The 14,706-nt window shown below is 42.8% G+C and overlaps 1 protein-coding gene across 5 annotated transcripts in view; it reads right to left on the reverse strand.

Annotated features, from left to right (window-relative positions):
- The window catches only part of STAT3 (signal transducer and activator of transcription 3), a 53,345-nt gene that overhangs the window by 6,359 nt on the left and 32,280 nt on the right, over positions 1–14,706 (reverse strand). For all 5 annotated transcript variants that reach the window (XM_019747714.2, XM_019747710.2, XM_019747712.2 and 2 more), the window contains exons 5-20: positions 13,929–14,024; positions 13,679–13,760; positions 13,396–13,490; positions 13,105–13,256; positions 10,982–11,140; positions 10,737–10,829; positions 9,860–9,919; positions 5,288–5,317; positions 5,094–5,187; positions 4,946–4,993; positions 2,992–3,075; positions 2,148–2,246; positions 1,876–2,011; positions 1,069–1,121; positions 758–852; positions 493–632 (exon numbers count right to left, since the gene is read on the reverse strand). In XM_019747714.2, the coding sequence (XP_019603273.1) occupies positions 493–632; positions 758–852; positions 1,069–1,121; positions 1,876–2,011; positions 2,148–2,246; positions 2,992–3,075; positions 4,946–4,993; positions 5,094–5,187; positions 5,288–5,317; positions 9,860–9,919; positions 10,737–10,829; positions 10,982–11,140; positions 13,105–13,256; positions 13,396–13,490; positions 13,679–13,760; positions 13,929–14,024 (1,516 nt within the window). The remainder of the gene's footprint in view (positions 1–492; positions 633–757; positions 853–1,068; positions 1,122–1,875; positions 2,012–2,147; positions 2,247–2,991; positions 3,076–4,945; positions 4,994–5,093; positions 5,188–5,287; positions 5,318–9,859; positions 9,920–10,736; positions 10,830–10,981; positions 11,141–13,104; positions 13,257–13,395; positions 13,491–13,678; positions 13,761–13,928; positions 14,025–14,706) is intronic.

Genomic DNA, 14,706 nt, shown 5'->3' on the forward strand with positions numbered 1-14,706 from the left:
GGAAGGGAAGATAATGGAAATCACCTCAGAGAAAACGACCTAATTTATTTTTCCTTGACAGGAAAAGACATGCCAACCTAGCACTTGAGACCCTGGATATCCTGCCCAGTCGCCTGGCACTGTGGATATGTTCAGCTGGCTTCTGGAGAGGCTATCCAGCTGGGTCACGGGTAATACACACTTGAATAAATACTTGCATAAGCTATAGTAACAGGGTAGGTAAGAAAAGAGATGAAGAATAAAATTTAAATTGCAAATTCCTAGGCAAATATCAGCCCCTCGAGCAAGCAACACAAAATTGGCAAGCCAATCCTTCAGCTGGAAGAACTTAGAGAAAAGAAGCCACCCAAGTTGTGTTTTGCCAAGTCTGAGGCAGGGAGTGCGAGGCCATCTCTGCCCACAAGGGGGCAGTGGGTGCTTGAAACTAGCAGCAGGGCCAAGAGCAGCAGCAGCTGCCACCAACAGGGGTGGGTGGGTGAGAGTCAAGCTTACCGCTGATGTCCTTCTCCACCCAAGTGAAGGTGACGCCTCCTTCTTTGCTGCTTTCACTGAATCTTAGCAGGAACGTGCCTGGGGGCTTGGTGCTCAAGATGGCCCTCTCCCGCTCCTTACTGATAAAGCCCATTATGTACCTGGAGCCAAAAAAGAGCAACAAGAAGGTTTGGGTTGAAGGGATCTCCCCAGCCACTGGCCTGCTGAGACAGCAGGTGACTTGTTACAGCTGTGTCCTCTGCCAAACACAAGAGTGGCAACCTACCCTTCATTCCAAAGGGCCAGGATGTACTTTTTCACAAGGTCAATGATATTGTCCAGCCAGACCCAGAAGGAGAAGCCCTTGCCAGCCATGTTTTCCTGGAGAAGAGAATAATGGGAAAGCCAAGTCTACCACCATCCCAGCTTTTTTCTTCCTAGGGGCACAGTGCTGTCAACATCCTCAGGCCTAGTTACGCTCAGGCAGGTCTTCCTGGCGGCTGGACCGAGTCTTGGGCCTTCAGGCCCAGTGTCTGGGCCTACCCGCCCACCCCTATTCCCAAGAGGCTGTGGCAAGGCGTTAACAAGATTGCTTACTTTGCAAAATTTAGCCCACGTGATCTGACACCCTGAATAGTTCACACCCGGTCCTGAAGGGAAAAAAAGAATACAGTAGTATAATTTTCAGCTTTGAATCAAGATCTTACTTCTTAAAACAGAACACACACTCATACACATTTGTCCCCCAATGAGCCTGGAAACCACTAGTTTTCATGTATTTGAAGGTTGCCCCCACTGTGCATACGTGTGTGTGTACGCATGTGCACACACACCCAAGTCCATCATTTGACCCCCTCCCTGAGTTGTTGTTTCGCCCAGCAGAGGTGGTGGATGACGTATCAAGTTCCGCCGCCCTTCCTAGCCATGTGTGGTGGCCCGGGGACGAGCAGCACACACAAATAAGTGGACAGCTGGTGATACAGGGTCACACATTTAGTGGCAGCACGGGATGAAGCTACTTATAGTCCAGGTAGCACATAAATATCCTACTACATTTTTTTTCTAGGGGAAAAAATTACAAACCAACCTAGTTTATTGAAGAAATGGACAGGAATGTCAAACCTATGGCTCCGCCATCTAACAGGCACTTAAAATATCTTTCTAAGATTAGACAAATATGGGAGGGGGAGGGAGACAACCACCCAGAGAAAAGAAATCTGCCTCCCACCTCATCAGAACCATCATTAGGAGGCAAACTTTCTCTGCACCTAACTGCCCGCGCCCAGCTGGGGGAACACACAGTTTCTGGCCCCGGCACAGGGCCTCGCTCAGTGAATTTTCCTGAATGAAGAGCCAGATTCCGTTTCTGAGGAGGGCAGGAGGGACAACAGGTAAAATGCTGACCTAGGAGTTTCTCTGCCAGCGTAGTCAACTGCTCGATGCTCAGCCCTCGCTTCGTGGTGGAGGAGAACTGCCAGCTCAGCACCTCCGCCACTTGATCCCAGGTTCCAATTGGGGGCTTGGTGAAGAAGTTCACATTCTATTGAAAATAACACATTTGCTCATGCAGATGAAAGGGCGGTGCCTGATGACCTGCACGAGGCACCATCACAACTTCTGGGCAGTGAGGAGTCGGAAGAGAAGGCGGGTTTCCTTCCAGAGGATGGGGCACTCACCTTGGGGTTGTTGGTCAGCATGTTATACCACAAGATGGACGCCCAGGCATTTGGCATCTGACAGATGTTGGAGATCACCACAACTGGCAAGGAGTGGGTCTGTGGAGCAAGTGGGAGATGAGGTGGGGAGGCAGAGGGCCCTCGCGGCTTCAGAAACCTCTTCACCCAGATCTCCCAGGGTTCAGAATAAAAGGTCATGCTGTAAGCCACACCCACGGCCACCTCTCAAGGAGATGTGACTGAGTTGGCTCAACAACCCACAGTGGGAAGAGTGCTGAACACAGGACACAGGCCATAGGACTCAGACTGCAGTCTGAACACAACCAGAAATTTGTAAAATCTGACTTGCTCAAAGCAGGACTCACGGTCCACACATTCCCACGTATAAAACCTGGAAGGCATGCTCCAAGAAGTGAAGCTGTATCTGCCCATTAAACAGACATGTTCCAGAAATCAAAGACTAGGATTCCTGCTTTTTCTCTTAAAGATCAAGAAAATTGGGAAAAGGGAATGTAAAAGCCATGATTTTCTGTATACTAAAAACACTGACTGTTTAAAGACTATTTTTCCCAAACTTTATAAAGTTAACTGCCATCAATCTCTAAATACCGCTTTTCATGTCAAGTTTGCTGAAAGCTGAGTATACATGTACCTTCTAAGCATTCAAGCAAGACTTTACTCTCAGATGGGATTACTAACGATTTTTTGGAGGAAAATAACAAAAGTAAAAACAGGGCTTAACAAAGAGTCATCACTGCATCTTCTGTGATAAAAATCCCATCTAGAAGTTCTTATCCTGATTCACCTGAGTGTAGCCCTGTCCCCATTCTGCGGCAGAACTCACCTCTAGGTCAATCTTGAGGCCTTGGTGATACACCTCAGTCTCAAAGGTGATCAGGTGCAGCTCCTCGGTCACAATCAGGGAGGCCTACAATAACGACAAGAACGTTCGGTACTAACAGCCACAGTGGAGGACAGGACATGCCACAGCCTCACTGCATGAAAAAGGGGAATCCACCAGGTGGCCACAGACAAACTGCCAGGGACACAGCTCTGAGCATACGTTCTCTTCAGCACTAAGACTCTCCATGGCTCTGTTCCTCAACTTGATGTTTTACTGGGTTGTATTATACAACATTACAGAGGTCCAATCGGTTATTTACAAAATGGGTGAAGCACAGTGAATGACAAGACGATGAACACGTCTACCCACCACCCAGTTTAAGGAAAAGACCACAACCGCTGAGATTCGCTGGGTATCCTTCCCCAGTCCCGTCTCCATCCCTCTTCCCTCTGATGTAACTGCTACTTTACCTTTTGGGTTTATTGTTTCCTAGCTTTTCTTTACAGTTTTACCACAGTTATATCTAAACAATGTACACAGAGTTTAGTTTGAGGTGTCTGTGAAGCTTATGCATCTGGAATCATACCCTATGCACCCTGAGTGACTCACCTTTCGCAGCCCAGTGGTGGCGAGCATCATTGCCGCAGCTGTACAGTATTCCATCATATGACTACACCACAAATCATTTCCCCATCCTAGTGTCGATGGGTATTTATGTGAGTTGTATTGAGGGCTTATGACCAGGCTGCTGCGACATCTTGTACATGTCTCCTGGTACATATGTGCAAAGGTTTCTCTACTGTTAAATCCTGGGAGTGGCACTGCTGGTTTATAAAAGTATGTTCATTTTTATAATGCCAAATTGTCTTCCAAAGCAACTCTAACAATTTGTACTCCTACCAGCAGTATAGCAACCTCGTTTTGAACAAGAGCTACCAATGAATTCTAAGAAACAAAATTCCAATTCATTTTTAGAATACTCTTTTTCTGATTAAAAAAGTAATACATGTTCAGTTTAAAATACCAATATTACAGAAGCAGCATAGAGTAGCCTCGGATACTAACAGCAGCACAAATACATAGGCACTGTTTGGTGTATATTCCTCCAGAGTTTTTCAGTGCTTACGTGAACATGCAAAAAACAGTATAATGTATTTTTTAAACAAATATACTACTCATATTGTTTTGCATCTTGCTTTGTCTAAACAAACATGCCACATACATTTCTCTATATCATTGCATACTCTTTACTGTCAAGCACTATAAATTCAATTTTTTATTATTTTTTAATTTTTTTAAGGCCTGCTACATTTTAGAGAAGAGGGAAGAATGGTTCGGGGGACATATATCGGAAATAGAACAGGGTGTCACAATTTTCTTTCTTTTTTTCTTTTTAATTAAAAACTAGTTTTTGGTCACATTTACCTTTTTCCTATCTTTTTTTTTAAGTTTATTCTTGACACTAAGAATCCAATAATCTAAATCAATGGAAGGCAGAAAAGAAATAAAGGGGATAAAGAACAAAATAGGTTTTTCTTTTTTAAAATGTTTAACTCAGATTTGTTACAACCTTCTATCCCACCTCAGTGAGAAAAATAAGTCACCAAAGAAGGAGCCAAACAGCGTCAGCTGGCAGAAGCTGGAAGAGGAATTGGGAAAGCCCCAGGCCACGTGGCAGGCTTCTTTTCTACTAAATGGGTGTGGATAAGGCAACAAGGGACTTTCCACTCCTACTTAATGTAAGCTTACTCCCGGGACAACCAAGGAAATGCTCCAAGCCAGAGAACTCACGGCAGATGTGACTTCCAACCATGTCATTTTGGCCCCCAGTGAATGACTACAGCTGAAATGGCAGATCGATATCTCTAATTCTGGGCAATAAGAAGACCCTTTTCCTCTCCCCATCAAAGAAAATCCTCCTAGTTGGCTTTCATCCCCACCCAACAAAACTTACATCACAATTGGCTCGGCCCCCGTTACCACATCTTTGTTCTCTCAGGGTCTGTAAGAAAAGCAAACGGCACCTATGTCACGTGAGGCTGTCCCCCACCCAGTCCTCTGCCAGCCCTTGGAGAAGGGGAGTCCAGGCTCCTCCCACATACCAAGTGTTTGAATTCTGCAGAGAGGCTGCCGTTGTTGGATTCTTCCATGTTCATCACTTTTGTGTTTGTGCCCAGAATGTTGAATTTCCGGGATCTGAATCATAGGAGAAAAACCAGCCACAAAAGGTGACTGAGTGGCCAGAGAACAAAGTTAGACTAAATAGAAGAAAAGGACGCCTCTAGGCTGAACTCACCCTCTGAGAGCTGCAACGTCCCCGGAGTCTCTGTTAAGAACACAAACTGGTGTTAATAAAACAGGCCCTGTGTTTCTTCAAAAAAATTTACTTTGAATACCTGTAATTTACTCTGATGGAAAAACTGCTGTGCTCCTGGTAATTTCTATAACCTCTTCAATTACATTTTACATGTGAAATATAAGAACCCTGTACACCCTTAAGTAGTAGACACTACTAGACAAAGTGGTTGTCTGCCCGAACACCTACTGCCCCCATCCTAACAGAACCTTGATTCTGCTCAGGTATCCTTCCCATGCCCACCTTCAAGGGATCCTGATCGTTAAGTCCGTCAGAACACAGCATGCCCACAGTGCAGTGGTCCCAGGGAGTGAGGACATGACCTACATTGTCTCAGTCAGACTGGGAAGGAATTATATCTCTGGCTGGATTTACATTCCATAGCTGAACATGAACAAGGAAGCATGTGGCCTACAAGCAACCATGTTGCAATCCAGAAGGGAGACTTAGAATGCAAGTGATGAGAAGAGACGGAAGATTCTGAGTCCTGGATGCCATCAATGAGTCACTGATCTCACCGTCAGGAACCTGCCCTAACTGCATTTCCAGTAATTCCAGGTTGCAAATTTCCTTGTTATCTAAGCCACACTGGATTTTCTGTAAAGGTTTACTGTTACCTGCAACTCAGAGCATCCCATTTGACATAGCTGGAAATACTCTTTCCTCTTAACTCTTTCCTCTTAATACTCTTAACTCTTTGTTTTTGATTATATAGTCTTTTATATAGTCACATTTCTGTCTTTTCCTTTTTTAATTATTTTATAGTTTTAAAAGACCTTTGCTATATATTCGCTTATAATTTTAGAATTAATAACAGCTACTATTTAATAAACAGTGCATTCCAACTGGGATTACAGATTTAAATCTTTCAGAAGATATATTTCCATATATCACATTTTAGAACTTAAGAGTCCTCATAGGCAAATCTCCCTATGTCTAACTTGTATTTCTTTCTTTTTTTAAAGATTTTTATTGGGGAAGGAGAACAGGACTTTATTGGGGAACAGTGTGTACTTCCAGGACTTTTTTCCAAGTCAAGTTGTTGTCCTTTCAGTCTTAGTTGTGGAGGGCGCAGCTCAGCTCCAGTTGCCCTCGCTAGTTGCAGGGGGCACAGCCCACCATCCCTTGCGGGACTTGAGGAATTGAACTGGCAACCTTGTGGTTGAGAGCCATTGGCCCATGTGGGACTCCAACTGGCAGCCTTCGGAGTTAGGAGCATGGAGCTCTAACCGCCTGAGCCACCGGGCTGGCCCTATATTTCTTTTTTAAAAACATTCTTTTTGGCATTATAGCTTTGATGGATAATTGATGAACTGTACTATTTTAGATGTACAATTTGATACATATATATATATATATATATACACACACACACACACACACACACACACACTTGTGAAATCATCAGCCCAATCAAGGTAATAAACATAGCTACCATTTCAAACGTTTCCCCATGCTCATTTGCAATCCATTCCCCAATCCGAAACTCCACCCCACCCCTGTCCCCAGGCAATCACTGATATGCTTTCAGTCACTATAGATTCATTTGCATTTCTAGAATTTTACATAAATGGAAACATAGCCTATATACTTTTGTTGTTTTCTTGGTCTGGCTTCTTTCACGCAGTGTAATTAGAAATTTATTCATGTGTTGCAGCTATTAATAGCACATTCCTTTTTGTTGGTGAGTAACATTACATTCTATAGATATACCACAAATTGTTTATTCATTCATCTGTTAATGGACATTCATTGATGAATGTCCAACCCTTTGTGCAGACATATGCTTTCATTACTCTTAGGTTAGTACCTAGGAATGGAAAGGTTGGGTCATAGGGTAGGTGCTTGATCAAATTTTTAGGAAACTGCCAAAATGTTTTCCAAAGTGGTTCTACCATTTTGTCATTTTACCACCATTACATTATACATTCACCTATGCTTTTAAAATACTTTTGTTTAAAACATGTAAATACATCTGGTATTTATTCTGATGGACAGTAAAAAAGTAAAACTCTAACTTCTCAGTCTAATCCCCTCAATTCCAAGGTGGGCCAAAACCACTTACTAAATAATCCATCCTTTCCTCACTGGCTCGAGATATCATTTAAAACATATATTAATTCTTTATATAAACCTGAAGTCTATTTCTGGACTTAGGATTTTGTTTCAATGATCAATCAGTTTATTCCTGCCCCTGTAACATATTCATTTGGTAAATGAAACTTTGTGATACATTTTAGTATGTGGCAGCAGCAGCTTCTCATACCACCCCCCAATATTTTTATTTACTTTTTAAAAAATGTTTTTGAAAGTAGAAAGGTGGTTGCTAGGGGCTGAAGGTGAGGGAAATGGGGATTTATTATTCAGTGGATATAGTTTTGATTTTGCAAAATGAAAAAGTTCTGGAGTTCTGTTATACAATACTGTGAAAAACCTCAACACTACTGAACTGTACCCTTAAAAATGGTTAAGATGGTAACTTTCATGTAAAATTTTTTTTACCATAATTAAAAAGAAATAAATCCTTTTAAAAATCTATCTTTACTTATTTTTTTTTTCATCTAAGATACAACTTGAAAGTCAGGAGCTTTAAAAAAAATCTCATGGGAAACATTCCATTGGGGCGGCCTGGTGGCTCAGGCAGTTGAAGCGCCAGTGCTCCCATTGCTGAAGGATGCCAGTTCGATTCCCACATGGGCCAGTGAGCTGCGCCCTCTACAGCTAAAATTGTGAACAACAGCTCTCCCTTGAGCTGGGCTGCCGTGAACAATCAGAAGTGGATGTGAGCTGTGTACTGCCATGAACTGCTGTGAGCTACCAGGGGCTGCTGTGTGCTACCGTGAGCGCCTGGCAGCAGGTGTGAGTGGCCAGCAGCCATCGTGAGCAGCTGGCAGTGGACAAGAGCTGCCATGAGCTGCTGTGAGTGGCCGACTAACGACCTGTGTCTGACTGCCTCAGCCAGGTGAAGAGCAAGGCTCATAATACCAGCATGGGCCAGGAGCTGTGCCCTACAACTAGACTGAGAAACAATGGCTTAAAAACCCAGGGTGGGCTGGCCCAGTGGCTCAGGAGGTTAGAGCTCCGTGCTCCTAACTCCGAAGGCTGCCGGTTCGATTCCCACATGGGCCAGTGGGCTCTCAACCACAAGGTTGCCAGTTCAATTCCTTGACTCCCGCAAGCGATGGTGGGCAGCGCCCCCTCCAACTAAAATTGAACATGGCACCTTGAGCTGAGCTGCCAAGCTCCCGGATGGCTCAGTTGGTTGGAGCGTGTCCTCTCAACCACAAGGTTGCTGGTTCGACTCCCGCAAGGGATGGTGGGCTGTGACCCCTGCAACTAGCGAGGGCAACTGGACCTGGAGCTGAGCTGCGCCCCACAACTAAGACTGAAAGAACAACAACTTGAAGCTGAACAGAACCCTCCACAACTAAGATTGAAAGGACAACAACTTGACTTGGAGAAAAGTCCTGAAAGTGCACACTGTTCCCCAATAAAGTCCTGTTCCCCTTCCCCAATAAAATCTAAAATAAAAATAAATAAATAAATAAATAAATAAACATTAAAAAAAAAAAAAAAAAGAATAGCAGAGATGAGATAAGAACCCAAATTAAAAAAAAAAAAAAAAAAAAAAAAAAAACCCAGGGTGTGGGAGGGTGGGGGGGTGGGGAGTAGGAGGCAAAAAAAAAAAAATTCTATTTGCATTTTGGTTGGTGCTGTATTAACTGGGAAGAATCAACATCTTTATAATAAAATTAAAAGTCTGCAATCCAGGAATATGATTTGTCTCATCACTTTTTACAATATCTCTTCCTCACTAAAATATCATAGTTTCCTTCAAATAGGTCTTTAACATTTCTGTTAAGTGGATCACAATATATTTTTACTTTTGTTGTTTATTGTGAGATAATTTTTCAACTATCATTTCTCACTGGTTAATACTAATATATGAATGAAGTTATTAATTTTTCCTTACTTATTTACTTATTAAACCTACCATCTTCCTCAAGTCCCTTATTTCATTAGTAATTATTTCCAGGTCATTCTGATGAAATTTCCAGATAAATAATTATATTACCTAAAAATAAGAATACATTTTCTCTTTTCAAATCTCTTCAAAGGGTATGTGTATTTTAATTTTTGAAAGGTATTGTCAAATTTTGAAAAGTATTGCATCGTGGTGAAGTGTGGAACAATAAAAAAAATCCATTTTCCCCATATATTCTCAGTTTTATATAATATGCATAAATTACATTTACTTTACATTTTACAAGTAAAAAAAATAAAGAAAAGGAGGACTCAAGGTCACAATAGCAATCGCAACTCAAATCTGTACCATTAGCTTTGTGGTTTTGTTCAAGCACATAAATGACAATGCACTGCAAGTCTTTTGAAACCTTTTGTTCAAAACGAAGATTTCTGACTAGAGATAAAGTCTCTAAATTCACATGCTGTCTGTCAAAGTTCTCATTTCTCTCTCATTTAAAAAAAAGAGCTAAGATAAGGAGTACTTACTTGTCAATGCATACTTTAATTTTAAGCTGATAATTTAACTCGGGGAATTTGACCAGCAATCTATTAAAAAAAAAAACACAAAAAAAAAGTTTCTGAGCAAAGGAAAAAGGAAAACAATCCAGTTTTTTTAAAAGTCAGTAGGCTCCCCCAGAAACCTCTAGCTGAAGAAATATAAAATTCATAAAGTCTTCATTTCTAAGAGGTGAATAAATCACAATCCCAAATTCCTCTTCCTGTGCTGTCTTTGATCTTAAGCATCACCCCTTTAGGCCAACATACTGAAAAAAAGTCTAAGAACTAAGAACTTGGACAAAGTTGTAAGAGATTCACCAAAGGATAATAAAAGCCATTTCATGAAAAATATTACAGGAATACGTGCTCCGCAGCTGGTATTCTTTCTATTAAACCTGAAACCCAACACCACACCAAGTTTCTGAAGAGGGAAATTTCACTGCGGAAGGGCAAACCCCAGCCTACCTGCCTGACTTGAGTGTGAAAGTAACACTCCACCCTGCAGGCCCACCACCCACCTGCCCTGTGGCCCCTTTGCTTCTGTATCACTAAGGCTTACACTTTTCCTGAAAATCATCAGGGAAAAGTAGGCTCAAAGAACAGAAAATAACCAGCATTATTCTGCCCCTTTTGCAGGGCAGAAGGAGACACTGTGGTCTAAGACTGTAGGCCTGGGATCACAGGAATATGATGACTTCTCTATAGCTTTTGACAGAAGAATCAAAGAGCAAGTGGATATGCCAACAAATTCCACACCCACCACAGTACTGCCTGTGAAGAACCACCCTCGCCACCAACTCTGCTCTCGTTCTCAGAACATCCTTCCATAACACATCTACCAAAAAGTGGAAGTGCCATGGCCCACCTGACTTTAGTGGTAAACTGGACACCGGTCTTGATGACTAATGGCCGGTCGGGATGCATGGGCATGCAGGGCTGCCGCTCAACCACAAAAGCGCTGAAAGAGAAAGAGAAGGACAGCAGTCCACACAGCACGCAGTGGACCAGTCTCTGTCCTGTGCCTCTGAAGAGAGCCAATCTCTCGTTTAAGGACATGATTTTTGAGGGGGTGAGGGGCAATAAGGGAAAGGGACCAGGATTCTAAGTTACCTTTTCATTAAGTTTCTAAACAGCTCCACGATTCTCTCCTCCAGCATTGGCCGGTGCTGTACAATGGGGTCCCCTTTGTAGGAAACTTTTTGCTGCAACTCCTCCAGTTTCTTAATTTGTTGGCGGGTCTGAAGTTGAGATTCTGCTAATGAGGTTATCCTGCCAATAAAACAAGAAAGTTACCAGTTAGTTACCTAAGGGAGTGTACACGGGTAAACTGGAGAAGGGGAAGAGGATACCATCGATATAAACACACTAAAATAAGAAAGGGGAACTTTTTTATTGTGGTAAAATATACATAACATGAAATTTACCATTTATAAGTGTACAATTCAGCGGCATTAAATAAGAAAAGGGGGAATTTATTTTGCATTTATTGAGAAAAAGGGGAATTTATTTTGCCTTTTTAAAACAGTCCCTTCCTAAAATTTTACATTTCAAAGAGGGAGCTAGGCACAGAAGAAGTATTAAAACCTACACCTCGAGGAGGTATTAACGAGGCGGTATTAACGGAATTATTGCAAAGCGACGAGTATTAGAACCCATATACAGAGAACAATAAACAGGGAATTTGGCACTCACTTTCTTCATCTTAACTTATCCTTGTACCAAAATGTGGGGACCGGGGAAACAGGAAATTAGACAACCCAAGAAGATGAGTTTGAACTAGCTCTGCCACTCACTACCTGTGCAACCTTGGCCAGGTCCCTTCACCATCGCAGGCTGTAATGTCCCCTTGCATGAGAGAAGGGGTTGAATTGCATGACCCTCATGAGCCCTTTCCAGTCAATCTTCAATGGATTAAAGGGTATGACATTGTTTCAAAACACTGATAACACAGCATATAGAAAAGGTGGACAGGGAGACAAAGGCTGATGAAGCCTGTCCCCAAGAATAGAGAATATTGGTCTCTCCTTGATGTTCTGCCATTAGTTTAGTAAAGATTAAAAGACCTCTAAATGAGAATGTGAAAGATGTGGGGCAGTGAAGGGGTGGTGGTCCTTGATCAGAAAGCATTTAAAACTGCTTTCAGTAAATTAACAAAACTCAGCCTTCATAAGGATATGAACAAACAGGCCTTCTCATGTAGAGTTGCCCTAAATTTCCAATTTCATGCTCTGTGTATCTGAGTTCCCCTTCATGTTAGGTTTCTCCTGGTTTATTTAAGCTGGTGCAGCACATTCATTATTGGGCCTTGTACATCAAGGGTACTTAAAAATATTTGCTTGATGAATGAGTGTAAAAGAACAGATTATAGAGGGCGACCGGATGGCTCAGTTGGTTAGAGAGCAAGCTCTCAACAACAAGGTTGCCAGTTCAATTCCCGCATAGGATGGTGGGCTGTGCCCCATGCAACTAACATTGAAAACGGCGACTGGACTTGGAGCTGAGCTATACCCTCCACAGCTAGATTGAAGGACGAGTTGGAGCTGATGGGCCCTGGAGAAACACACTGTTCCCCAGTAGTCCCCAATAAAGAAATTTAAAAGGGCTGGCCAGGCGACTCAGGTGGTTGGAGCGCAGTGTTCCTAATGCCGAGGTCGCTGGTTCGATTCCCACATGGGCCAGTGAGCATAGGCCAATGAGCTGCGCCCTCTACAGCTAAGATTGTGAACAACAGCTCTCCCTAAAGCTGTGCTGTCCCTGAGCAGCCCGAGGTTGGCATGAGCTGCCGTGGGCTGCTGTTTTTTTGCCCTTATAAAGAGCATGTGTCATTTTAGATTATTAAAGTAACTAAAACTTAAAATTTAGTCTGTGTTAAACAGTTAAACCAAAAGCTTTATTTAAAAATAAAACATATTTAAAATATAGTAATATAAATACATTTTTGTTTTAAAAATTGTCCAAATGAAGTAAGAACTTTAAGGCTCAGACTTAATTTGAATAGGCAAAAGTCCCCACCTTTGAGATACAGTACCAACTTTTTGGGCCTGCCAGTTATGACCCTAATTTAGCACAGCTTTCTAGAAGGAAAGGAAAAACTTCTCTTTCATCTTTTACCAGTTTTCTAGATGAAAAGTCCCCACCTTTGAGATATAATACCAACTCTTTGGGCCTACAGTTATGATCATAATTTAGCTGCTTTCTAGAAGGAAAGGAAAAACTTCTCTTTCATCTGTTACCAGTTTTCTAGACGATCGAGGCAGATGTTGGGAGGGCCTCCAATGCAAGCAATCTGTTGCCGCCTCTTCCAGTCAGCCAGCTCTTCATCCGTGAGAGTTTTCTGCACGTACTCCATAGCTGACAAAAGCCCCGCCAACTCACTCACGATGCTCTGGTTGGAAACCAAAACAAAGTCAGAAAACATTTCCTCAGACCGTCTCTAACCACATGCTGTAGTCGATTCCCGAGAAGGAACTCATTAGAAACCAGACAGGCCACAGGTGAGTGAGACACACAGGGTAAGTTCTTACTCGCCGCATCTGGTCCAGTGCTGTTAGCATCTGTTCTAGCTGCTGCATCTTCTGCCTGGTCACTGACTGGTTGTTTCCATTCAGATCTTGCATGTCTGTGGAGGAAGGAAAAACTCCTTGACCTGAGGGAACACTCCCATCCTTAGTAACTAGGCTCCCTTAAGCAACAGTACCCCCTAAGACCCCTCCCCACAAAGTCTGAACACAGCGTCAAGACAAGTCCTGAAACTGAGTTACACAAACTCACTTTCTACAGATTTTAAGGTCTCTAATATTCACTTGCCTCCTTGACTCTTGAGGGTTTTATAGTTGAAATCAAAGTCATCCTGGAGATTCTCTACCACTTTCATTTTCTGTTCTAGATCCTGTTTTAACAAACAAACACAGAGAAGTAGAAAAGACTTCTCTGGGGAAAGGGCAAAGAAAGTTTCCAAGAAGAATTAAAATGAATCCAAAACCTCAGAAAGGATACAGGCAGGACCCACAGGCAACATCCCCAAGGAATGGGATATCCCACCCAAGCCCCGCTTTACCTGTACGCGCTTCCGAACGTCCTGTAGATGCTGCTCCAGCATCTGCTGCTTCTCTGTCACGACGGCAGCTGTGGGGTGGTTGGCCTGGCCCCCTTGCTGCCAAAGAAGGGAGTCAACACACATGTGAATGTGGGAAATATGGGGAGAAAAATACCTCTGAGCAGTCTCCATCCCACCCCACTCCCCTTCCTGTTTGGCCTGAGATGCTGCTGCCATTGTGAGGAGAAGGGAAACAGAGGCTGTGCACCTGCCCCGCGTTGTACCGGGCAGTCCCTCAGCAGCCGGCGCTCTCCAGGGGCTGGCAGGAAGCTCTCACGGAGTTTTACCTGTGTCCTTGGCCTTTTACCTCTAGGTCACACTATAAACCTCCTCTGTGTATTACACTACATTGGAGACCACTGGTTGAGCTAAGACATGGTCCGTACCTTCTAAAAGCTCATTCTAGGTTAAGTATATAAAAAAAAAACTCACAACAATTTATGACAGCAAATTTTGGATGCCTATTTAAATGTATGGAGTATCCAATATATTTCTGTGGAATAATAAAAAAACCATTCTGTCCTGGGGTGAAATGCCATATCAGGAGATATTATCTCAGGGGAGAAGGAGAGATTGGTACCTTTAAAAGGTCAAATAGCACATGAAACTTAAAAATGGTAAGTTTTGTCAAAGTAATAGGACATCTTCTGATTAAAAAAGAAAAGGAAGACCATGGAAAAGCTGAGGTGATGGAGACAGCGTACAGCGTGGTCCTGGTATAGGACGGAGATATCAATCA

This window comes from Rhinolophus sinicus, linkage group LG15 (genome assembly GCF_036562045.2).
Source record: "Rhinolophus sinicus isolate RSC01 linkage group LG15, ASM3656204v1, whole genome shotgun sequence".
Lineage (NCBI taxonomy): Eukaryota > Metazoa > Chordata > Mammalia > Chiroptera > Rhinolophidae > Rhinolophus > Rhinolophus sinicus.